Below are 27398 nucleotides of genomic sequence, written 5' to 3'. Positions count from 1 at the left end.
CTGAGTCAACTTTTTGCCATCTCCTTCTGACAACAGAATGCAATTTTTAACAGCATCTTTCTCAACGCTCAGGCCAATCCTTCCAAAGTATGGATTACAAGGACAGAATTCTCTTTTTCAGTAGGTATACTGAATTTTGGGACTGCCGCTTGCAGTAGCACCGATGGTTAAACCCCAATTTTTGCACCATCAGCTTGCTCCCATTAACCACAACTCCTGCCTTCTCAGGCCGGGCTCAAATCCTCCCTGCACAGCCACAGAAGGCGCTTGCTCTTGGAAGACACGTTCAGAGCGAGATGCCTATGGCCTAACAGAAACACACACATCCTGGACATCAGAGCAATCTATAGTAAATTAGGAAATCAAAAATTCATGCCTGTAAAAGCACTAGTTACACATGCCACACATATCATAGTCACACCCCTGTGCATTTTGAGAATTGGATTGCATGTCTGCATTGGATACTAGTCTGAATCACTACCTCCAATTCCAATACACACATACCCTCTCATGAGTATGTCTCTTATATACCTTGTCTCTTCAGCAAGCACAACAAAATCATTGTTATAATCAATTTAGCATACAAACTGCAAAAAAAACACATTTCATTAAGTCAGAAAGTTGGCCTTGACTTTTCTGTATCGATTGTAATACCAGTCTCAGATGAGTCTTTCCACTGCCTGTACCCAAGTCTCCCACTCACTGTAACGTCATCCAACTCCATGGCAAACTTTCAGGCCAAGAGTCTTGCACAACACACCGTAGGATCTGTACCAGTTGTTTAAAGATGCTGGGAGCTTTTCTGAATAAAAGTAAATTGCTTCCATTTCAAGCAGTTTTCTTACATAGTAAAGAGACTATGTACTGAAGGCCAGGTTTGCAAATCTAATGCAATTATAGATAACTGAACAAAAATTGGCCAGATAATCTGAAATGTTACCTTACTCCATATATTCTTCTAGTGTTTTTTTATTAATTTGTTTAAAAGCTGTTACACAGGTTCACCTCATTTTTCTTTACTAAAGTAAATGTAGACACAAGTATATGATAGGACCAAACAGCAAAATGCAGATAGAGAAACTCAGAATAGCAGGATATGGAGCAGTCATTTTACACACACTTATCTCTGATCTAAACAACTGAACCAAATACATATTTTTTGTTTGGACACATCTGTAGGTATGATGTGCGTAATTAATTGTTCATTCAAAAATGCAATTTCATGATGCATTCGATGATTTAGGTATACAACAGTTTTAGTTCTCAGAACTGACTAAAAATAGTGATTTTAATTTATTCCTGCTGCCTACAATTACCCACAACCATGTATTTTTAAATATTTCCAGCCTATAAAAATTACTAATTTTTTCCACTTGTGTTTATCTGCATTTAGACTTTGATTTGGATAAATTAAGCTCTCAAGTGTTCCTTGCTTTATGAAACTCTGCATGTTGTACACTTCAACACAAATAAATGACTTCTACCATTAGAGGTTTAAATAATGTAATGTATTTCATGCTCAGCCTGAAGCTGGATTCCAATGAAGTTGCTAATGCACGTAATGATTAAGTGTAACTCAAATACTAACTGTGTTGTTGAAAACATGACAGGCAATAATTTGGTCTATTATATTCTGCCATTTAATTGCCTAGTACAGACATTCTCTGACACGTTATGAAGCAATGATTTACAATTATTCAAGCTGCAAAGGTCAGAAAGTGACATTATAATCATCTACACAGAGATCCCTTCTAATGCACAAAAACTAGGTAATACCACACAAAAATAGTTTTACTAGAGTAGCAACTTTCTATTTAAGGTTTCCCAAACTGCACAAGTATAAATAATTTACATTACAGTACATTAAGGCGTCCTTGAAAATATAATGTTTTTCCTGCTCCTACCAATAAATTCATGAATAAGTCTTTTTTCCTTGCTAAAAGCAATCTTAAGAGAAGGCTTTCACTAGAAGTAGCCTGACGTTAACAGTAATCAGTTAAAAAAAAATCTGAAAAACTGAAAGATTTTTTAGATCACAACACACAGGAATACAGCCAATTTTTTTGATGCTGCTGGTCAAAGCACATTCTTATCTATAAAGTACAAAGACCTATTAGCCACTATGCTCAGTATAGGCCAGTATTTTTCTTTAAACATTCTCAAAGCAACCAGTGTCATTAAAATACTGAACTTTATACAGATTAAGATCTCTGAACTATTCTAAGCATTAACAACAGCAGCGAAAGTGAAGTTATTTCTGTGCTTGGGACACTATAACTCTCCTTGAAGCTTTAAAAAATAGCTGAATTTAGCAAAACACTTATTTAGCAGAACATCTTATAACATCTCCAGAAATAATTGGGAAAAGGAGTTTCAAAGCAAATCAAGAACTGAGGAGCAAAAGTAAAAAAGATTAATACCTCCATCCACCAAAGGACCAAAACAAAGCAAAAAAGCAAGAACAACAACAACAAAAAAAACCCACAAGAAAGAACTACTTCAGCAAAATACAGAAAAATCCCAACCTTTTCCACCCTGCTCCAAATTCTTTTGTGCATATAAATACTTAACTTTTGTCCCTTAAAACACTTAACTGCTATATATGGAATACCATATATGGAATAAACATAAAAAAGACATTGCTACAAATGTCCTTTCAATTTTTAGGAAGGTAGCAAAAAATGTTTATGTGCATGTTTTAAATACTGAAAATTTTCCTAAAAATCCAAACCTACCTTATTACCCCTCTTCCTGAGTAGTTTTATAAGAAGTCGTAAAGGAGAGAAACAAAAAGAAAGAAGCAGCCACTGTTACCTGAAACATGTAACTATATCCCCCAAAAATCTGTTTCTGAAAGCAAAGGCAAGAAAAAGGCAAAGGAATAGTAGATGAATTTTTAAATCAAACATTGTCTATAAATTCTGTTCAAAATCTCAAGTGCAGAACAATGCATTTTTCATGTTCTACCTGAGGCATAAAATTTGAAAAGTGCATGATAAGCCTTTTCACTGCATTTCACCAGGCAAATGAAACAAAAATTTTAAATGCTGGGCAACCAAGATTTGATCATCTAACCCAGAGTATCAGCCAATTTCAAAGCCAGACTTTCAAAAATTAAATTCAAATATGCAGCAGTTTGCTACCCGCAGAAAATAGATACTACCTCTGAAATAATGGGATATATTTTACAGCCATGGGTATGGAAAAGAAAACAATTAACACGCATCTGCGATAAGGAAATGAGTAGCAGACGGTTTATTCCAAATGTTAAAACATTAGCGGTGTCCAATTTCTGTGTCATGTAGTTTCTGCTGTGCAGCTGAAGAAAAACAAACCCTGAACTTCAATTAAAAAAAAAATAAAACAACACAGCAAAATTACTGCCTTTTTCAACAACTAAGTGAATTATATATTGTGTACTTTGTATCATGTAAATATGAGGATCATTTGGAAAACTGAGGCACAGCAAACCCTTCCTAAAACAACACCACTGATACAGCTTTTTGCCTTTTCTTTTTAAAAGAAAAAAAGCGGTATTTTGAAACCACACTACACCACAGTGTTGCACTGACATTTCACCTTTAAAAAGTGCCCAAGCAGATTCAAAAGCTTTTGAAACACAATTTATCCTCGCAACTAGCAGAGGGCTTATTACTATGAATCTAAAAGTCAGAGGATAGAATATTAACTACTGTAGAAAAGAAAACATAGTGCAGGACCTTCTGTTTGTGACAAAATTACAGAGTTAATGTTCCTGAAAGATCACTTCACCTTTTAAAGCATGATTTTTAAAAAGGTAAAATTTATAGCAATTAAAGCTAATGAAGAAATGCAGCATGAGCTGCTTATGTTCAGGAACTAATAGGTCCACTGAGCATTTCTAAGATTATTTAGCCATCAATGATAATGAATTGACATTGTCAGTGGTGTTAATGTACCAATGCTCTATAGTGCCACTAATCCGTTAGCCAATCCTAGCAATTTTTTTTTTTTTTATGTTGCTACTTTATTTTTTTAACCTACACACTACCCAGTCCTTTCAATTAAAATAGCAGAAATACAGCACAGACTATTACACTTTCTCCTCTTCTTCCACGTTTAAGGATGGCATATTCATTATTTGGACTACAGTTCAAACTGCTCTGGTCATTCCTCCTTCTTCAAATCCTGCTCAGTTCTTCAGAACTGCTAGCTACAGTACAAAATGTCTTTTCCAATTAAATCAGTGTTAATATATAGTTCTTAAAATACATTTTGGTGCACATTAAGTGAAACATGATGATTATTAAACAGGTATATAAATCAGATTTTTGTGAGCACAGGGTATTGTGGTACATGTCTCTTCAGCTGATTGTTTTCCATATCTAAATAGCACAGCTTCATGTTGTTGATGAAAATTAGCAATACAATACTACACAAAAACGGAAAATGAGTACCTGTTTGGCTACCAGTTATGACATGTCAGCAACATACAGTAAGCAATCAGCTTAGCAAAGTGACTAACATTCAAGTCCGCTGTTTAAATCATTCATACATGTTTTGCTCTCTCTCTTGCATAACCATCATGAATTGCAGCCGAGAGTTGTGTAATTTCTGAGACAGGTTCCAAGAACATGTCGATCGTGAAGTGAAGGAGAGAGTTTTTTTAAAAAAATTAGGTACTGTGCCAAATCCTAATCACTTTAATTCTCTTTTTATAAAAGATATGGTATTAGCTGTTTTGTGATTTTTTTACTGTTCCTCTCACAATAACATAGTTAGAGAATATGATGATTTTTCAGTTTAAGTTAAAAGGGAATTGACTAAAGAATCATTGTTAAGTTTGCTGACAACTTCTAAAGAACGAAGCTTAGCCTTAGTGAAACAGTTTTGTGGATCTGTAGCTGTTAACTATCTTCCATGCCAAATTCTTGGCAATTCATAAAGCAGATTTTTCAAACAATATAAAATAGCCTACCATCCATAAACATGCTGCAAAATAAAGAGTAACACAAGTTATTCTACTACTGATATTCAGTGGACTTAAGAATTAGGCTCATACATTTTTATTTCTTGTCAAGAAGTCAGCAATTAATTTTCTTAAGTGAGTAAAAACATCCAAAGTATCTCATAATGCTGCATGTAAAATTATTTGAAAAACAGAGAGATGAATCAGTGAAAATCACTCAGCTGCATCTTCAGCTGAAGATTCACTTGTCCTTTAAATGTGTAACTCACTTTGTCTTGCAGTAGATCGGTATACTAAGGCTAAAAAAAACCCTCCTGCTGAACATTATCCTCAACATCACACCACACCATTCATGTGTGCATTGCATCATCTAATTGAACCTGTGCTGTTCTACACATTAGCCATAACACTGCTATAGCAGGTTACATAGGTTTGAGTAAAATGTTTTTATATGATGCATATATTAGTTAATTTCTCCAGCATAATAACATTAAAATATATTTTTAATCAGAACTAGGGTATTAAAATCCAACTTTGAATGTCCTATGATGTACCATATATGCCATGGCATTTTAAAACCTTTTAAACATTTCTGCTAAATTAATTAGTTTTGCATTAAGGAGTCTCAATGCCTCCTATTAAATGCAACACATTTGAAGGACAATTAAACATTATGAACGATCCTTCTGAGGAAATAACGATTAAGTAAAAAAGAAAAACAAGATTTTTTGGGTAACAAACAAGAACACAAGCATACATAAAAGACTTCAATTTATTTTTTAAAGTCTTATGCCTGCAATATTTTAGATCCGTTTGTTTGAAAAATCAGTCTTCTGTTTTGTTTTCGTAAAGAATGAAAACCCTAATGGAGTCCAGAAATCTGTTAATGGTACTAAAATTATAACAGTATAGCAAAAGAAAAAACCCCACACAGTAAAGTCTGTATTATATATTTTTTATGTCTTTAAATGGAATTTACAGTTCTCCCTGGCAATGTGAATGAACATCCTATAATTTAGTCAATTTACAGATTACAGGTTCAAATTGACCTTGTAGCCCATAAAATTGCTCATCTTCAGTGCAGGATTAGAAGTGGGAAAAGAATGTCATAACTGTATTTAAGGAATTTACCATAACAATGGAAAGGAGGATATGCATGCATAATTTTAGCCACTCTTGCTCACATCACAGTTTTCAATTCTGAAACAATGCATATCCTGCACACTTCTTCTGGTTAACCATGGTGGAGACTGTTTCATTTACTCACCCACAGACATGACACTTGTATTCCCTCATCCCAAGGTGCCTCTTGACATGGTTTCTGGCATCTCCGAGCTGAGCTGTTGCAAAGTGGCATATCTTGCACTTGAATGGCTTTGATCCTAAGTAAAATTTAGCATAAGATATGAGTTGAATTAGAATAATATATCACCCACGGTTAAGGAAATAAAAAATCCGGGGAAAAAATAACCTTTAAAAAAGCCTACCCCACATTTAACCTGTTTGAGATTTTTGCCTAACAAAAAAAGTATCTCGTACAGAAATTTGTAACTCCCAGGACACAGACGACATATACTATATATTACTCATTAAAGTTTCCTTAAGTACAAGATCACAGAAACAACTGTCTTAGCTTTTAATATTATTTTTTAAAAATTATTATTATTATTAAAAACACCCACAAAATATTAAAATGATAAGACAATTATAGTAGGTAGAATATCCTTTCAACAAGATGGCAAAAGATGTTCTACACCTTTCCCCATTTCCAAATGCTGAAACTCAGGTAATGGTCTTAAAGTGGCTTGATATCGGTGCAAACTGCAAAATACACTTGTTTTTTAAGCAAATATATTTAAAGTAAAGTAATTTTACAAGTCTTTCGACTTTGAATAGATTTCGCATTAGCATCGGTATTTCAGATTTGTTCTGTCACACACAGAAAATGATTCATCACCTAGCTATTGTAATGACATGCAATGTATGAATATACAGTGGATAAAATATTATGCCTTTATGACTGTTTTATGGTCAAGAATTTATGATTATTCTGCAAACCAGAAGTATTGACATTTTGGCTATTATTTATTTCAAGAACAAACTTTAATATTAAATGTCTACTGCAGACCAAAGAACTCTGAAATTATTTCTCCAAGGAAGAAGTACCAGCCTATTTCTTGTATCACGACAGTTCAGCAAAAAGTCGAACTATTTGTCTATCCTAATTAACAGTGATCCTCTCTTGAGGATGAAAAAAATATTTTTTTTACTGAAATAGTTAAAATGGGCACACGTCAGTCCCCATGTTATTATACAGCAACACCATTCTAAAGCATGCTGTAGCACTGTCCAATTTTCTGACCACTAAATCCTTAAATCAATAAATCAAAATCATAGAAATGCAGTTAAAAGTAAGTACAATATGGTCACCAAGTCTCCATATTATTTTTAGTATATGTTTTGTGAAGCACTTCTTCCAATACAGTTAAGCATAATGTGAAATATGGGATCTTTAATAAATATACATAAAGAGCTCTGATAAGAAAAATGTTGCACTATATCATATTTGATCAATGAACCTTTTTGCTTTGCCCTTGAAAACAGAATATCCTCCAAGAATCTGTTGGTGAAATTGAGGATCTTAGTAAAAGTTTTTAGAGTCTTAAATTTCAATTTAATTCCAAAAAGCTGACAAAAAATGAAGCATTTAATTTTAATCTTCTAACTGAAATAAAAAAGTCAACAGTACTAAGCACGGGCAGACAAGGTTGAATATTTCACAGTTCAATGACAATGAAGCCAGATCTCTTAATACTTCCATTTCTACTGTTGGAAGTAGATGTAAAATATATTTAGCACCTGAATGGTTATATCTAGTCAGCTTTATATGTTTAAATATCAAAAGCAGGTTGAGACTGCAGCTAACAGCAATCACATTCTATCAATCACACTGAAATCCCCAGTTTATTTAAATGATCCTGATAAAACTAAATTAATCATTAATTTGGTGACATTTCAAACCAACACTGCATTCTATAGAGACCCATGCAAATAAAAAAAAAAAAAGGCTATTTTTGCATTAAATAAAAGAATATTAAAAGTTGATGTTTTAATTTATGATCTTAAAGACTAATTGAACAATTAATAACATCAAGGCCACAGCTGGAGAGGATTCTTTTAAATCTACTGGTGTTTACACTGCTCTTTTTTGTCATAGAATTCAAATACCATGTGGATTCAATCCTATGTTCCTTTAGTTTCTCTCCTACTGATTAAATTGTAAATTCATTCCTCATTCTGTTACTGCAGGTGTCCCACAGGGCTTCCATACAAGACCTTTGCTGTTTTCCATTTACATGACTCCTCTGTGAAGAACTCATGCTCAGACCAATCGCAGCTACAGTGTGCTGGAAATACAGAAATGTATTATTCTGTTGACTGCTCTCATCCAAAAATCACTGAGGCCTTGAGGTTTTTTTATTTATTTCTCAGATCCAGAGCTGAATATCTGTTAACATCTCAATTGAAACTCCATGAAAATTCAAGTGCTGGCAGGCTCCAGTCAGTACTTATCACCTGAAACAAAAGCAATGCATCTCCCTTTTAGGTTGCTGGTGCCAAATTTGTTCCTGTTATGTTCTTGGATGGAACAACTCAAAATTTTATACTTAAGGACATTAAACTAAAAGTTAAATAGGGGAAAAAAAATCCGTATTTGTCATAATGCTATCTGAAACAATGTTGAAGCAATTAACCATTTCTTAGCCATACTTATCACAAACTACAGTGGTTCTCATATGCTGTGTTAAATGTTGTAATACTGGATTCACATTTGGCTTTTAGTTCACCAAAAAATGAAAAAAAAAAAACTTTCAATATAGCATCTTTCCAACAAAATGACTTTTAAAAAAAAAAGAAAAAATGGCAACAGAATTACTTTAGCTATGTTATGGCATGGAAAGAAAGGGTACATTTTCTGATGGTAGCAGTAAGCAATAAGGCTCTTAACAAGAGAACAAAAAAAAAAACCACCAAATTGAAAACAGACTAAATTTAAGAATTCAGGTCAGACAGACACAAACCATGCTATGGTTTTACAAAAAAAGACTGGAGTTCATAGTCCTTATTTTACATCAAGACAATAGAGACCCAGAACTATAAGAAAAAAATCGCTGCCTCAGCTTTAAGCCAGCCAAAGGCAACATCATCTGCACCTGCAGGCATAGCTGTGTCCCTAGCTCAGGCCCAATGCGAAGTCAGTAGAGCCACATCATACCATTTCCTCCTGTGTTTAGGACATGGGGAGTAAGATACCACACTTAAAGTGAACTGATAAATCTGATGAAAAACAAAACAAAGATGATGTGGTTGCAGGTGATTTTTCCTCAGATGTTGATTGTTAATTAAGTTTATGGGACCTCCATCAATTGTGAACTAAGAAGTCTTCCACCTCCACTACTCCTTTTATTTTTCTTTACACTTCCTCATTTTCACTTGTCAACATGTGATGGACTTACTTGTTATCTCCTCTCTAGCAAAGCTTCCCTTTCATTTGCAATGTGAAAACCTCCTACATTATTTAACGGTATTTTGAAACATTATTTTTCTATTAATGGAAATCCTTAATTGTATCTTTCTGCAACTTTTCCATCCACCACCACCACCACCCCCCCCCAACCATCACCAGTTAATAAAAAAAAAAAGGCAAGTAGTTGGACATGGTTACACATACATATGTATATAAACATATATATGCACATCTGGATGCTGAAGACAAATTTTTTTAAAAAAGCACCTAATCAGAACAATAAATAGGAAAACGCGCAGCTCTGCTGTTATATACCAGGTGTTACCCTGGAACAGATGAGAAACTAGAAATACTGTACTTTGCCTCACCAATGTTATAAGCCAGTCTATATACAGTTGGTGGACTAAGCCAGTTCCCTCTGCCACCACTCCCAATAACCTAAAAATATTTGCATCCATTGTGATACAGATTGGAAGAAAAGATTCTGTAAGACACAGAAGAAATCACAAATATGAAAATAAAGATTGGAAGAGAAAGACTTCTTTCCCATTAACTATTAATAAAAGTCTCTGCATTACTATTTATGTGAAGAAGCAAAGCATAAAAGTGTTTCATTTAAAGGTGCCATGAGAAAGAGGGCAGACAAAACTCTATTCTGTAATCCTTCTATACCTTCTCCACATGCACCACCAAAAAATGATTTACAAAGTGAAATGTATTCTTTTACCGCTTCGCATATTTAGGGCCATCCAAAAGCACAATAAAAATATACTTTATGATCAGACCTACACACAAGACGTTAAAAAGTACACTAACTTTTACTAAATGTTACAAGCAATGATGTAACTTATGTAAGTAGGGTTGCTTTGTCATATATTGATAGTTACCTCACTTTCACATCCACATTAACTTGATTTTAAATGCAATTAATACATATAGTCAAGGAAGACTAATGGACTACATTCTGCACTTAACCTGGTGGACATTTTCAAATGGCACAAGTGACCAGTGCAAACCTATTTTGCATTGTAAACGACTAAATAAATCTTAATGGATTAAGAATGATCAGCTATCAACACACAAGGGAAATTAAGTGCTGAAATGCCTACATTGATTATTTTAAATTATTAGCCTTACTCTGTTCTTGAATTTGTATGCTTTTAGTGAGCTTTAACACATTTACAAGACTTATTGACTATAATTACAAGAGAATTCAAGTAATGGACACATCAATTATAAGCAACATGTCTTGACCAGACAGTTGCATAAAGAATTCTAAAGAGAGCTCCATTAGCATCCTCCCCCTTAGTTTTATTCAGTTTTATCTGCCGTAAGAGGGCATATTAAGGGCTTATACAGCTGTTCTGACCATGTGAACACAAGCGTCCCTCTGAAGACTTAACACTGCTTTCAAAGTTGGATATTAGGTGAAGCAATACAGATAACTACATTATTGACAAGATAGAAGTAATGCTGAAAGTATTAAGTATGTGAGTTATTGGTATACATGAATACTGCAGCTATAGTAAAATACTTTGAAAGGTTTGAAATACAATGTCCGTGTTCCTCAAGATTAATTTTAAACTTTTTTGTCCAGTCACGCCCTTGCCTTTTCATAAAAAACCTTACAAAACTATTTTAAGATTATGCCAGGAATTACCATTCTTTTATGTTCCTTTTTTCTTACCTTTTTGTTCTCTTCCTTGTAACCATGCACTAAGTTTCAAATACTGCATGAATTTAAACTATAGCTTCCATAATAAGCCATTATTTAAAAGTACAGTAAAATAAACCTTACAGTTTTAATGAAAATATGTTCATTGAAATGTGAATTTATTATTCAAATCCACTCATAAATTCAACCATGGAGACACCACTTGTCTAAGCAGAGCTCAGTGATTTAGAAAAGCTGTCTATTTAAAATAAAGAATGTATGGCAGGTTTATAGAAACATCGCAGTGAATTTTTACATAAATTCAGAACTGCAGCTTATGCATTTTTCTACAAAAATGTTTTTAAATTTTCCACTTAAAATTAAACATAAAAATGAATTGAAAGTGTGATCAGTGCAGAAACTAAATCAGATGCTACATCGCTGTGCACCACATCAACATTACACACTACCTTCCAAAAAGGCTGACCAATTCTAATTCCCATAACTTTTTTCTACAAAAACCTCTTGCTGCTTCTAATTGCTATTTATTTAGAAATTATATAATATCAGATGTCTATCCTGAAGCTTTATGTAATGCTGAAAGTGTAACTGAATTGAAATGAAATAAACAATTTGGATATTAAACAACTGCAAGGAACAGGAAATGAGAAAGAACAGCTAACTGTTCTCTCAAACTACCACTGCTTCATTATATAAATTTAAGAACGAATTTGTGATTACAATTTAAAGAGAAGGAAATCTATACGAAACAAAAAGCAGAAGATGTGACTGTGCTTAAAATGTTCTTACATTTCTGCCCTTTGATCACTGTATTTTCATACCCCTTTCGGTAATTTTGAATTTCATTGGGGGCTCATCAGGCAATATGACTGCCAGTTCATAAGAAATGTTAAAAAGATTAACAAGCAGAAAAAGACTAATGGTGTAATTCACTCTGTTTGAAAGAGATCACTTGCAAAGAGAGTGTTTCCATACCTGTATGGGTACGGATGTGAGCTAGGAAGGCCATGGAATTGCTACTTCTACACATCTTCCCACAGTACTTGCAGACATTGCCTTGGTTCTCTTCCCTCTCCCTGTTGATTTGTTCAGTGTCTTCCACAATGTACTTATTCACTTCCCGCAACAGCTCTTCATGTTGCTCTTTGATGTGAAGAAACAAGCTCTGCTCTGAATCGAAGGGCTCTGTGCACTTCACACACTTAAAGGTAGCTCCTCCTTCGGGCAACTCCTCCACGCTTGCCTGCTCATTTCGCATGTGCCCAGCACTGGCCAAGTGCTGGTGAAGGTTGCTCTCTGTGTAAAATGATTTTCCACAGAGTAAACAATGAAAATGTTTTTCTTTTGAAGGATGTTTCATGGCTATGTGAACATTTAGTCCGCTCAAACCATCTGCTAGAAAACCACAGTCATCACAGCGAATACGTGTCGATTCCCCAAGGGAAATTCCTTCTGACTTCTTCTTTTTCCCACCACTTGGTGAAGGGTCTGCTTTTGCTGTGAGCTCACTAGCTTTCACTCCACCTGACATCTGTCCTTCAGCAGAATGGTCAGTGGCCTCCCCATCTTGGTGACTTTTTATCCTCACTATAGAAGAATCAAACTTGCCAAAATTTTGCATTGCCTTTCCTTTATCATCAGCAATGATAACTGTTCCTAGAGCCTCATTACTACTTTCTTGCGTGCCCTCAGCTGTTGAGCCATCTGCCTCCCAAACATTGTTATTTATAGTTACTTCTGCTTCATGTTGTGCTTCCATAAGGGCTTCTTCCTCCTCCCCAGTAGGATCCTCTTTGAAACTTCTGTCACCCTCCAAACTATGTATATTTTGTACCATTTCTCCAATGTTTCCAGCAAAATTTGATTGCTCTACTGCACTACTTGTTTCTGGAAGAGTTAGCATAAGTGGGTTATTTTTTTTCAGTGGTATTTTTTTGAGAATGTCTGTGTTTCTACACTCTACTTCAGGGTTTTCTCTATTTGCTTCCAAGCTTTCCTCGCCTCTTCCTGAATTCAAGTTTGTGCTCCTTGATCTATTTTCATTTTCTGCAGTGCAATCATCATCTGCGTTGAGCAGCTCCTGGCCATGACTACTTTTCTGCAACTCACAAGTGCCTGTTTCTTGAACTGATACTTCCTGAGAAGTTTGCTGGAATCCTTCACAAAAAAGGTTTTCTCCTCCATTTTTAGACTCCCCTTCCAGTTCACCTTCTGCATTTTGGGAACTGCTGCCTTTAGGCATTCCTGGAGATGAATTTTCACCTAAGACAGTACACTCACTTAAGCTTTTATTCATATGATCAACTTCTGCTGCATCATTGGCACATTTTATTTCACCTAAAACAGCTTTTGATCCTCCTGCACTGTGACGGTGCTCCTCTTGAGACAAAGCAGTGCCTTCTTTGGTGATATCTGCTGTGGTTGCTTCCTCCCCAGAAGAAGAATAAACATAAGATTCTCTTCTAATTTTATGTTTCTCTGTTGCTGCATGCCTAATCATCTCTCTGCGAGTAACAGCATAGTAGTCACAAGCCATGCAGTGGTATTCAAATTGTTTTGTATGTTTTCGCTTCACATGCAGCTCTAAAGAAGAAGAAGAATGAGCAATGAAGCTGCAGTGTACGCACTTGTTGCCATTTGCACCCATTGCTCTTCTCTGGAAGCATGGGTCACCATCTTGATTAATCCTGGCTGGTTCCAGAAATACACGATGGCTTATATTTAATGGATTAGTAGCATGTTCCAGATCTGGCAGCCCACTGGCATTTACAAGTTTTAGCTCAGCATCTCTTTGCTCAACTTCCTGATTGTCTAAGACAGAATTTTCCAGATATGATGACTGGCTACCATCCTCAGCATGTTCATACAAGGCAGTCATGGGGCTGTTAACCTTCTTGCTCATGGATTCAAAATTACCTCCTTCAGGGCTAACGATGATCTCCAAGTTCTGTTTTCCATGTCCTTCTATTTCAACACGACTTTTGTGTTTTTTAGTTGCACAATGGCGTTCCATGTCTCCTTTGGTTACAGTGTAATAATTGCAAACCTTACACAAATAGCTGTACTGATGACTGTGCTTTCGTCTGATGTGAACAGTCAAATTTGTAACACTGGAGGCCAAAAGACCACAATGGGTACATGTCCTAGAAATAGTGCCTTTGGGTTTCCCTCTTTTGGGTGCATTAGCTAAAATCAATTCATTTTCACCAATCCTTTGATCAAGTGGAAGGAACTCCTTATTTCTCGATATGTTTTCCACAGAAGAGGATGAAACATGTATAATTTCTTTATTTAACTCTGTATTCCCACTCCCAGAAATGGAAGGATCCACCACTGTTTTAATACCACCAACACCAACACAAACTTTTTCAATACATTCTTCAAAACGCAGCCCGATGTTGTTTTTCCTGGCATTTTCAAGGTGCTTGCTTCTTTTGATATGCTTCTCCATTCCTTCCTTACTCAGTGAGTAAAGATTACATGCTTTACAAAGGAAGTGATACTCCTGTGCATGTCGGAGTTTTATGTGCCTTGTAAGAACTGTGGAAGATCTTGTCTTATAAAAACACTTCTTGCATTGAAATTGGGTTTTATTCAGAACAGAATGCTTTAATTCATTTCTATGATTTACGAAGGAAGACTCTGGAGTTTTTGCTTTTGATACTTCCATTCTGTTTGCAAGATTTTGGCTACTGTTTGATACTGAGTCAGCAAAAGTTACCACTTGCAAGGTCTGATCACTGTTACTCAATGGAATAGCTTGCTGAAATAATGAACCATCGTGTTTCTCATTTTTTTGATGATATATCAGCTCTTCTTCCATTCGAAAAAAAAGAATGCAAGTTGGACAACTATGGGACATATTATGCACTTCACTCATATGGCTTCGAAGGCTGATCACATTCAAGCTGGTAAATGAACAGAGTTGACAATTAAAGCTACAACCACCCATCTGGTGTTTACTGTCCTGGCAGTGTTGTTTCATGTCTTCCCTGACTCCAGAGGAATAACTACACATCTGACAATGAAACTGGATCCTTTTTGTGTGAAGCTTTGCAACATGAATTTCCAAACTTTTTCTGTTCTGAAAAACATGACCACAATCAGTGCAAGTATGAAGAACACCATGATCAGCAGGAAGTGTGTCAGAATCTTTAGTATCTGAAGCGCTGGAAGAAAAGGTATTTGGCTTATCTTCAGTAAAATCTTGAATTTCTGAAAAAGTATTACAATTACTTTTAGCATCTGTTTCCAGTTCTGTATGTGAGACAGGGCTTGAATCACCAAGTTTAAGCGGTGTTCTGGAGATGCACTTCATGTGTACTTTCTGAGTTTCAGACTTGGCTCTCTTACTATTACCCAACAAATTGTACCTTCTTTTAACCTGCCTTTTTAATCTAAAAGACCTACTCTGTCCAAATGAAGATCTTAACAAGACAATGTTTCTTTTATATTCTGATCTATCAAATCTCCTTGTTATTTTTAAACTAACTAGCTTTTTGGTAGTTCGAGGGAGTTCTGTCTTCTGCAAGATATTTTCTGAGGGTCCTGGTATTTCTGGTTTTCCAGTATGGACTTCATAATTTCCTTCTATACCACAAGAAAGCAGTGTTTCTCCTGCCACAGTATCTATTTTTTCAGTGGAAACATCTGAAGATGGTATCATTTCAACAAGCTCAGGGCCATCATTTTGTTTAGACAAGCTTACTTTTGAGCCTTTCAGTCCACTGCAAACATTTAATTCTTTTGCACCAGCAGCTCTTGCCTTTAATTTACTGGTTCCAGGTTTTGCTCTGACATTCCTCTCTTTGGTTGCAGTAGATTGTTGGTTTTTAAAGGATTTTTTTGTCAATATCTGTACAAATCCTCCCCGTGCAGCAAGATTTTGGCGTCGAAGGTGTGTCTTTCCAAGAAAATGAGAATTTAGGAGGTTTTCCTCAGCACTCTGAAAACCACAAAGATCACAACAAAATATCTTGGATTCCCCATGATCTTGCTTAACATGCATATGTAATGCTGAACTACATTCAGCTATGCAACTACACTGAGGGCATGTTTGTTCTTTGGATTGTTTGGAGGGGCCTTCTTGTTTATGCTTTTCCATATCAGAGCAGTAAGGTGAACCCTGATCACTCATTTTGCCTTTAAGATCTTTGTATATGTTTCCAATCATATAGCCAACACTCATTTCTTCTGAAGATAACTTATCAGGAACAGCAGCTGGCACCTCTTGTGAATGTTTATTTTCTTTGTGAATTTTCAGTATGGCACCATCAGCACATTTGAAATCACAGTGTAGGCACAGAAAATTTGAATGAAATACGTCATCACCAAGACAACTGGTGACACCTTCCTTCTTTACTGCTCCAGCTACCATACTACCTGCTTCTCCAGCTACGACTTTGTGCAATTTCCTTTCACTGTCTTTCATGTCTTCTGAACAACTCTGCTTTCTTTTTCTGGAGACATTTTCAGGATTGTCTGCTTCAACAACATTCAGGTTTGGTGATCCTAACAGTGCCCTTTTGTTTGTGTGATTCTCTTTTCTTTTCTTTTCAAGGTCCCTGAGCACTTCATCTGATGTAAGCCTCGTTTTCTGCTGAGACAAAGAGTGACATCCAGCATTTTTTCCTGATGTATTTCTCTGGGATTCTTCTGTCAGCTCAGTTTGTAAACTCTCATCAACATCATCTCTCTTCTTATTTTCCTCCCCATCCATTCTTAACATGGGTATTATCAACTGTAGATCATTTGGCTTAGTACCTATAAAACAAAAGAATTATTATTAGTCTTTTATACACAACCAAAAGTTAAAAGACTCAAGTCAAAGAAAAGCAATATCGCAAATTAAAACCATGGCAGGAAGACACAATGAAAGATATGAAGCTACATTTTCAGTATGGTGTCTAAACTTATGACATCTAAAAATTAAACCAACTTTTAGGCATTTGGTTACAGAGATCTCACTGTGATGAGCACGATGTGAGTGAGCACTAGTTTCAGTAGATTCTGTGTAATTGAGTAATTTACTACATGCTTATAACTTGGGCAGACAAGCCTAACCTGTTTCTGGAAGCATATTTAGGACACAAAACACTAATAGCTTTGAGGAAACCAGGTATGGGATGTTCAGCTTTTCCTGAACTAGAAATCCAGGTTCCCCAATTTAAAAGCTCCAAGGAGGAAACAACCATGACTGCAACAACAAGCCATACAAAGCCAACTTAAATGTTAAACATTGTAAGTATGAAGCTTTCTTTCCTTCCTCTGCTTACGTCACCTGTTAAGAGAAAGAGGGGAAAACAAAAATTGAGCCATGTTCAAAAAGAATATGCTACAAACATAGTTCCCCGTATTTCCTAAAGTATCCTCTAAAACTTCATTTCCCAAGGAGGGGGGAGGGAGGCAGATAAAAAAAAAAAAAAAAAAAGGTCATGAAATAGCAGTGCAGAGAAGGGCAGCATCTCTGAACCACAGCACAAACTCTAACTGTTCACGGCCAGTTACCAAAAGCTTTTCCTCAACTGCCTGGTGTGACCTTCCTGTTCCCAAAAAGATGTTACCACTAGAAAACTGATGCTCCCAAAACAGTTTATAAGAGGGATGGGGGTGGGAAATCAAATCTTGACATTTATTACCTTTTCATTTTGATATGAAGCGATTGAGAATTGAAAATGCATTTCATTTTAACAGATGATTAAATACTAAATGTTTATCTATGTGCTTTACACTATGATTTAAACATCAATTTTCTGCAGATCCAAGTATCCAGTTTTTTGTTCCGTTACCCACTGAATGAGGCCATGACCACAATTGTAAGTACTTCCTGACAAGATTAAGTAATTGCAATGTTGATACAGACAAGGCAGGGTACCAAAAACTATTCAAGTACATGCTAAAAAAAAAAAAAAAAATTATGCTTATTTTTGAGGACAAAGTAAGAAAGTATTAAACTGGGGAAATACACTCAAATCAGTTGGACTTATTACCTATGGAAGTACAAAAATCCTTTTCTGCTTAATAATAATTCATGGAAGGCCTATAAGGAATTGAGTGCACAGTAGCTGCATATGTTGAGCAGTTTTTCAACTGTAGGTCTCTCACTGAGCTAAAGTACTGACCAAAGTTATACCAAGCTAGCTAAACCTAAATAACGAGAATAATCACGTCTAGATCACAGTAGCCCTTTGGAGGATCCAGATACTGCTTCTCTAACTGTGCTTTTCTGATTGTTATACACTATTATTTTTCTTTGTTCACTAAACATGATAGAAACTATGACAATTAGTGAGAAGGAAAACAATCAGGTCTATATTGTCAGCTGGTGTAAGCCACCATATTGTCAGTATGTTCAAAAATGCTACAACGATTAATAGCAGAGGGGGATGAAGCCTTTGAAATGCAAACTTACCCTGAAAAAGGTTTATGAGCACTGTTTGGAATACAGAAAAAAAGATCAGATTAAAATTATGTTGTTTAACTGCAGTACAGCTTTACTTTTATAACTTGGTAAATATCAAGAAATTATTTCAGTGATGAGTGCCACAAGTCCATCCTTAACTGTTTTCATGAAGCAGCCATGTGTCCTTTGCCTCGCTGCACCTCCATGACAGGTTCCCAGAACACCACCAAGACCTGACCACTCTTCCCTTGCATGGCCTGGGGAAGAACAGCAGTTTTATCTTTGCTGTACAAGACAATTTGCAATCTCAAACCAATTCTCCATCTTCTTTATAGGATATTTTCCCCTCAGATCATCTGATTTATCAGAGAACCTGTCCAGCAGCGAACTAATACCTGCACTGGAAATTTCCACTATCCAAGGTTGTATCGCGATAATTAGGGGTTTCTCTATCAACAAAAATTCATACATACAAGACATATTAAGAAGCAGGGAGCCAGTAGCTCCACACCATACTCTCTTCTGACACACTTTATGCCCATTTAAGGCCATCCTATAATTTGATTTAAACCTTAAAGCACTGTCACACCTAGATCAACCTCTGACAGAAATCGCAAGCCACTTTCAGCCAGAGATACAGTAATCACTAGAGGTGGATGCTTCCCAGCTGTCAGAGGCAGGTATCAGCAGTCTCAGAACATGCCTTTTCTGCCACACCAGCACACATTCAGCTCATCTCCGCTAGCTAACCACACACCTCAAAAAAGATGGCTGATTATTTGCATACAGTATCTGCAGGCTTAGCCTTACTTTTCTGTATTTGTTCACTAACTTTCCAATAGAAGCTCATCCTGCTCTGTGCTCTATCAAAAATCTTGGATTGCAGTCCCACTTCTGGCTTCTAACCTTGTCATCAACTCAACTCTATTGCACCAATTAAGGGTTTTCTCAAGTGCTTAGGGAAAAAAAAAAAAAAAAAAATCCCTTATTTTATCTTTGCAAAATGCTTGTAGTCACAACTACAAACTAATTGCTAGGCAAGTGAAAAAAATCAAGACACAAATCTCATAGGTGCTGCCAATAATTTCAGTATCAAATTAAAATAGTCACATATGTAATATAAATATGCAAAGGAGCCTTATACCCCAGCCTTCCTGACTAATTCCTCCAGTTCTCCAAGTCAACAGTAAATGGAGACACTTATCTCTGCCTTCATTTCATTATAAACTTCGAATGCACAGACTGGGGATGCACTCTGCTTCATTTACAGGCAGTACTCCTATTGGAAGTCAACAGTCTCATGTCTATCCCCACAACTAAGAACAAGTATTATCAAGGCAAAAACTCTCAGCTGTACAGTACAAGTTAGGTGTAGCAACAATTAATGATACACCTTTACCAGTTTCATCTCTGCCTCACATCTGAGTGTTCATGAAAATAATCTCTCCCTGCACACACCTCCCAAAGTGCCACTTCCATATAAACTGTGTCAAAATATCACTACATGGGAGTATGTGATTGCATGAAACCATAATCCAGAAAGAAAACAACTATGAGGCAGTTGCTGTTGTTTCTCTAAAATTACCCCTATATTAATTAATCGAAGGCATTAAATTGCCTTCAATTTCTTGTAGTTCTCTCTTAAAGTTGCCTTTAGTACAAGAGCACATCTTCTGAGGTAGACACAATGGCTACTGTTACTACTGTTTGCTGGGACCACAGCCAGCAATTTGCTGAGCTGTGGTCAGTTTTTCACATCTCAGATGAGATCTAGACCACAACACTGAACCATGTCTGTTTCTCCCCACTATGATCTTCGCTCAGATAACACCGCTGTGTCTCTAACACAATTTCAGTACCATATGCCTCAGCTACCCTGATGCGAGAGTGGTACCTCACACCCAAAGGGGGTTGTGGGCAGATCTCTTCTCAGCTTCCTGCATGGATTTATTGCACAAGTAACTATTGCTGCTTGGAAGGATGCATTCAGCATACCACAAGCTGCTAGACAACTTTTGTCTAGAGCCTATAGTGCTTCCTCTGCTGTAAACTTCTCTCCTGAAAGCGCCTTCTCAGACTTGCCGCAGGACAGGAGGACAATGGCAAAGCAACAAACTGGTCACAAATCTGGGTGGTTCTAATCCTCAGCCTGCATAAACAAATTCACCTCTGCTCTCATCAAGTCACTACACTAATTAAGGGCTAGCCTACAGTTGGTATTACTACAGGAACCAATGCATCAGAGAAGACATCAACAGCAATCCAAGTTCGTACAGTCCCAGTGACCTCATGATACATAAGGTTAAATGGTTTTCTTTTTGCAAAATTAATCTTGGATCAAACCTTAGTTTGGCACAGGGAACATCATCAGAAGCAAAGAATCAGCATCTGGAATTTGATTAAATCAGCTGGTAACCTAAGACACATTCTAGATGTATCAAGTAACCGTCTGCAGCTGCAGCAGATTAAGCACATGCTTAAAGCAAACTCCACTTAGTGTGACTGAGTAAGCCTTTTGATATCAATGTAATGCTGGCAAACCCATATAGCAGTAGAAGTGGGGAAGAACAGTTCTTAAACTACCTTATTCATGGACCAACAAAATTAAAAACAATGCAAGATGCAACCTCTCATGCTTTTTCTTCTACCTTCACCATTTAAAGATTCCAGTTATGTTTTTACAAGGATATCTAAGGTGCAACAATATGTAACCGCTTAGTGTACTGAATAAATAAACCAGAAAGGGTTTATATAGGCTCCAAGACTGCACCAATGGTGTCACCAGGTACAACAAAGCAGAACACCAGAGCACAGAATCAAGCCCAAGCTAAGCAGACAGGAGTCAAATCTTCAGTATTTCCATAGTTTAAAACCCGATTCTGTCAAACAGTGCACTCTCAACATCGTATTTGATGTTCAGAATGAAGCTGTTCTAACTCAAAAGTGGGTTGAGTTTTTGTAACATAAATCTTTTGTTAATGTTCATATAAATCAAGTATAGCTGAACAGATTCTTAAAGGATATGACCAAAAATTAATTTGCCACATTAGCTTCAGGTTAACAAATTCTTCTGGTTGAAGACAGTCATACATTACTGAACACATTTTAAGGTTCTTTGCAGCACACTGCTGTTTCTTAGTTTTGGAAAGAAACTTGTTGTGTCCTCCTCAACATTTTTGTTCAGAAAAAACTAAGCTCAGAATTCTACTGGAAGCAGAAGCTAAGCCTTTAATGTAGCGCCTTTCTTCAATAATTTTCCAAGTATCTGAAATAAGTGAAATATGTTTTTAAGATCCTCAAAAGCAAAATGTTACATATGTTACATCTGCACAGGCCAAATATCCTAATCTTTACAGAATATATGAGGAGACACATATTTTTAAAGTACAAGTGCATAACACACAATAGTTCGGCTGTGTCACAAAAACCAATATAGCTAAAGATTCTCCTCTTTCATGCACTGGGATTTCCAAATGGTCAGAATCGTGGAGTTTTTGTTTCCATATTTAATCTAATTTAAAAGACATCCTACAGTCACAATTCAGCACCATCTCACTATCTATGAAGAAAATTAACACAAAAAATGAGAAAAATACCACTTCTTGAGCTGCCACCACCATGCTTTACCAGATAACAACACAGATTTTTGTATTCTTCCTACAAAGCTTTTTTGTATATTGATATAGTATCTGCTACAGTTCTATACAAAAGCATCAGTCATTTGCTGACAGAAGAATTTTTCTCTGATGGAAACAGAGAACATTTTACTTGAGTGGTTTTTTTGCTCTGGTCCAAAAAAGAGTCTATAATTCCTCTATGCCAAAAGGTGGAGACAGTGCAGTTAAGATTGTCAATGTAAAACTTGCATTGCTCTAATCCTCAGATGAAATTTAGAAAGGAGTAATCTTAAATTAAGATCAAAAGGACAAGCAATTTAGTAATGATCCATAAATCTGTAATGCACTGCAAAGTTTCTTAACTTGATGTTCAATACAATTTTATTTACTCATTTTTTCGTTCATATGCCAGCACTTCAAGGGAAGGGATAGGGGATGTGTACAGAAGAACCCAAACAAAGTATACTTACAAGTACTAAATTCCACTTTGGTTTTTACGTTTTATGATAATCCTGGCATTAGAATTCCCAAAGCACTTCTCAGTCAGAATACTATTGTCTCCAAGTATTCAGTACCCAGTCTGCAGTGTTTGTAAAGGATGTGACATATGGAAAACTGAGTTTCTTTTTTTTTTTTCCAGTAAAAATTCTCCTTTTTCAGACAATTAATTCTTTCAATGAAATCATGGATACAATGAAGCAAAATCATTTTAATGAGCTCCTTAAATAGCCTGCACAAAACTGAATATGAACAACTCATCTCAACATATGACCTTTGTGTCAAATAAACATCTCATTTTCAAGGGCATAACATCCTTCCTAAATCAAATCATAGGTCTGTCTTATGGCCTTACAAACTTACCTCACTTCCTTCAGAGAGACTAGTCCAAGTGAATAGTCTCCTCAATAATGGAATACAAAAGACAATATGGTTGTTGGTTCAAATGGAACAAAGACCACCTTTATTTTGGGGAGTATTTGATGCCATCCATTACAAACATGTATTTGCCCTTGTAGCTCAAGAATGCTGTAACTTTGAGCTTTGCACTGTGAGCCTGTTCTTCATGTAAAGCCACTCATTTTCCTAGGGCATCAGGACTTCCACAGAGATTTCCAAACAAGCTATGGGCTTTCAAAGACTAAAGACTTTGAAACTTCCACACTGATGTATCTACAATAATTTAACAAAATAAAAAGCCCACTGATAGTCATCACGTGTATCACTGAAAACAGCAAGTTATCCGCACCCTTAACTTCATTTTCATGCAAGCATCAGAAAGAACTGTAATGGCATAACGGAGAAAGGCACCCTGCAATACTACTTACATCCTTCTTGCTTCTGCTTCCAAACCACTGAAAGTCCTGACATAAAGAATATATTCTTTAATTTACCCCAAAAAAGATGAAGATAAAAAGAGTAGGCTTCCTAGTTCGTCATCCACTCACTTCAGAAAGAGCTGAATGCTGCTAAATGCAGCAGAGACCACCGATAAGATCAGCTTTGAAGAGGAAGTCAAAAAATAAAGACATAGATACACACTCATTTTAAGTGCTGTCAGAATCAATAGGCATGTGTGTTCAAGACAGAGAATAAGAGGAAATGCACTAGTTTCTCCTAAAAATTGTTTAATAACCCCCAGATTTTCAATTTTTGAAAATTTAAAAATGTCCATGTATTTTGAATTGTAAATTCAAAGAATTTTTACTATTTCCAGAGCAAGGCATACAAATAACAATAGCAATAAAAATATTCAACAGAACCTCCTGAGGATCCAAGAAAAATCATATTCATATAGTACTGTGATATTTATGGACGAAAAGCACTGTTTAAGTATTCTCAAAACACTTTAGAGAGTTTATCAGGTCCATTAAAGAAATGTTCGTTTTTCACATACAGTAATGAGTCCTGCAGTTTGTGGAAATTCTCAGAATGACATGGTTTCATGTGAGATGCAATTCTCACCAACTTCACCAATTAAAACTATAGAGAAGCAAAAAGTAAATGCAATTTTTATCTCTTTCCTACCATAGGTTTTAGTACCTTCTTATGTATAGTGGACCACGCTGGAATTCATCAAAGGAAGCACACAGGCACTATCACTGATACCTGAAAGAAAAGAAATGTTGGAAGTTGTAATTTTTTTCCTGCACTTTGGCAGAAAAAAATAAAAATAATTTGAATTTGCTGCTACCTGCAAACTGGCTCTTGGAAATTTTACCCTAGAAACCTGGTCCTCAAAGCCCTGACTCTGTTCTCCTTTAAAATATAGGAAGTATGAACTTCCTAGATGGCTATTCTGGTGTTTGATACTTGCCGAGATGTACTAAATTTCCATCAACCTTTGCTCAAAATTAAACCAAAAAGATGGCTTTCTTGGCCCCTTGTTTTAAACTACCATATCATACAAAAAGCAACAAGAGTCCTTCATCATCACAGCCTAGGATGCATTTGTATACTAACACAGTTTAAGTGGCTTCGAGAAGGTAGCAGCAACAGCACAGGTGAAAAGACCAACAAAAATTGCCAACTCTCTGCTGGCTTAGAACCCGTTATTTTGAGTAACTTGAACCAAGATGCAGAGAGGAAGTACAAACAGGAAAAAATGCAAGTTTTTTTCTTGCAGGGAAGAAGGAAAAAAAAATTATTTGCATTGAAACATTCTCTTCATTTTTTATAAAAAAAAAAAAAAGAAGGTGATATTGAACATTTTTTAGATATTACCCAGCCATTCACTGAGCCATAGCTCACTGAATATGAAAAAAAGAACTTAACCAATGCCATTTAAAATTAAAGGTAGGCTGATAATAATTTGAATGTATTTTATCCACAGTTAATGCAAGTAGGCCAAAAATTCACAGCTAAATTAAATAAAAATTTAATTAAAATGTTAAAAAAACCCACAGCAAATACATTGTGAAGTCAGGACACCAAAACTGTAGAAAAGGCATTAAGGATGGAAAATGGCAGAAAGTAGAAGGGGAAATTTAACATGTTTTAAATACTAGTATTTTCTGACTAATCATTTTAATTGCCTCGCCTGTAGCTCTTTAATGACTTTCTACTAAGGTAAATCAGGTCCACATGGTTCATCTTACAGTATCTATCACCATCTCTTAATTTACTGAGGCAAAGAAGGCATGTAGTAATCTGTGTATATATGCACATGCTTCTCTGTTGTGCATCTAGTTTTCGTCTTGTCAGCTGCCTATTGATGTAGCTCAGCTGAAAAGCGTTGCATGAGTTTTTGTCTGAACAGGTAACATAAGGATAAATAAGGATTATTTGTGTGGTAGGTTAACAAAGTTTCCAGAGAAGAATACAAAGTACATATATGCTTCGAAAGAAAAGGAGAAATTAATAAAAATAAAAGCATTCTGATGACACCTGGTGGCCACTTTACACAAGGAAGGAATTGCATTTCATCTGAGAAAAGCAGATCAAACAGAAAAGTGTTATGTGTTCTTTTGGTAAGCATATCTACAGAAATTATAGCTGATACTATTATCAGTTAGAGTATATACTCATTGGAATACATATGCTTATGTATATATGAAATTACCGTATTACTGGTGTAGACACAGACATTCTCCAAAATGTAACTATTAAAGACAAAACCTGGTTTTCTGTCCAATCAAATAGAAATGAGCATACTGGAAGTATTTCAGCTCAATCCAACAAGACATATGAAACCAACTTTCTTTTCAGTTTTCATTTTCCAGCTCGGTTGCTTAAATAAGGCAGAGCGTGATAGAGGAGAAGCACAGCGGAAGGAAGTGGGGGGCTGCCTTGCACCAGGGTGTACTCAGAAGGACTCTGTGCCACAAATCCCTGCCACAACACATTAGTCCCCCAGCACACTTCAGCAAAGCGTAAGAACCAGCCTTTACTTCTCTGTGTCACCGGATCTCTAACAAAAAGAAATTAATCTCTATCATTAAAAATTAGTCTTAAAAGGGGATAGCTGTACACAGATCTCAGCTGCAGAGGGGATAAACCCTTAACGTGCAGGGGGAAAGCTGCATGTCAAATCACACCTTTTCTCCTTAATGGTTTCATATAATACGTGCAAACAATCACAATAGTGCTGCCATCTCCTCCGCAACACATAGGGGGATTTTTTTTCCTCAATAACCTCAGATGATCATCAGTAAGACTTAAACCATGCACAGCTGTGCAAAGCTTGGCTTCCTCTCTAACAAGTGTTATTTGCTTTCAGGTGAACAAACTCATGCTTCAGCTGAACACCTTTTAAAGCTACGTACTTCCACACTCTGAATAGTTCAAGGGTTTACCACTGAATTTTATTCTGATTTCCATCACAGTCCATGTCAACAGATGGAAATAATGCAAGACAGAAATGGGAGGCATATAGATGTAACAGTAGCATCGTGAGTACAAGCACTGGCAACATATGATACAAAAATAATTCGTGACTCCTGTGGTGCCTGTGATACCAGTCAAGAGTGACTATTATGGCACAACACGGAGCCTCTTCCCCATCCTCAAGCCCTTCACCACAGCTACAGCATGTAGCTACAAAACTGTTCTACAAAACTACCTTCGCTCCAGCAGAGGACAGATGAGACACTGAAGGTCCAGCAGGCTCCCACTTCTCCCCAACAAAACGCACTCTTGGTTAGTGGACAAAGAGCAGGGGTGAACAAGGGAAGAGACAGTGTTACAGCAAAAGGCTCTGCACACTCAGGAGAGAAGGACCAGGGAATGCCACATCAGCGCCCACCTTGTACCACAGCCTGTACAGTGAAACCACATCTCCCCAGGACAGGCCCTACCCAGCTAGAACTGAAGGAGGGAAGGAACTGAGGAGAAGGGACAGCCCCTTGCTGACACTACCATCACCTATAAAACCCCCATCTGCCTCTTGTCCAAAGCATTCACAGTACTGATACTTTGAGAACAAATACCATGAAGATTTCAAATGCTGCTGCTTATCAATAGCATCCATTGCCCCCTGTGTCTGTTTCAATGCAACAAATTTGGTGTCTACCTAAATCAGTCCCTGAAATTCAGCTATCTCCCAGAACTAGCAATATGCCCAAGCATGTGCACCATGACAGCAGGATTCCTCTTAGGCTTGATGTGAGGCACATGTGTTCAAGTGCATTCCCAAACAAGGACTCACCTGGCAATTAAAACTGTCATTTCTCCTGCAGGAACAGCATATGCAGTGTAACATTAGGAACAGTTGTGTTGGGGACCTGACCACT

General features: G+C 36.4%; 1 protein-coding gene across 2 annotated transcripts in view; it reads right to left on the bottom strand.

Annotated features, from left to right (window-relative positions):
- Positions 1-27398, bottom strand: part of ZNF407 (zinc finger protein 407) — a 349248-nt gene that overhangs the window by 298721 nt on the left and 23129 nt on the right. For both annotated transcript variants that reach the window (XM_074899312.1, XM_074899311.1), the window contains exons 2-3: positions 12127-16914; positions 6216-6330 (exon numbers count right to left, since the gene is read on the bottom strand). In XM_074899312.1, coding sequence (XP_074755413.1) covers positions 6216-6330; positions 12127-16879 — 4868 coding nt within the window. In that variant the 5' untranslated portion in view covers positions 16880-16914. The remainder of the gene's footprint in view (positions 1-6215; positions 6331-12126; positions 16915-27398) is intronic.

Source organism: Athene noctua, chromosome 2, assembly GCF_965140245.1.
Source record: "Athene noctua chromosome 2, bAthNoc1.hap1.1, whole genome shotgun sequence".
Classification (NCBI taxonomy): Eukaryota; Metazoa; Chordata; class Aves; order Strigiformes; family Strigidae; genus Athene; species Athene noctua.
The sequence above is the reverse complement of the archived record's forward strand: the minus strand, read 5'-3'. Positions and strand labels throughout refer to the sequence as shown.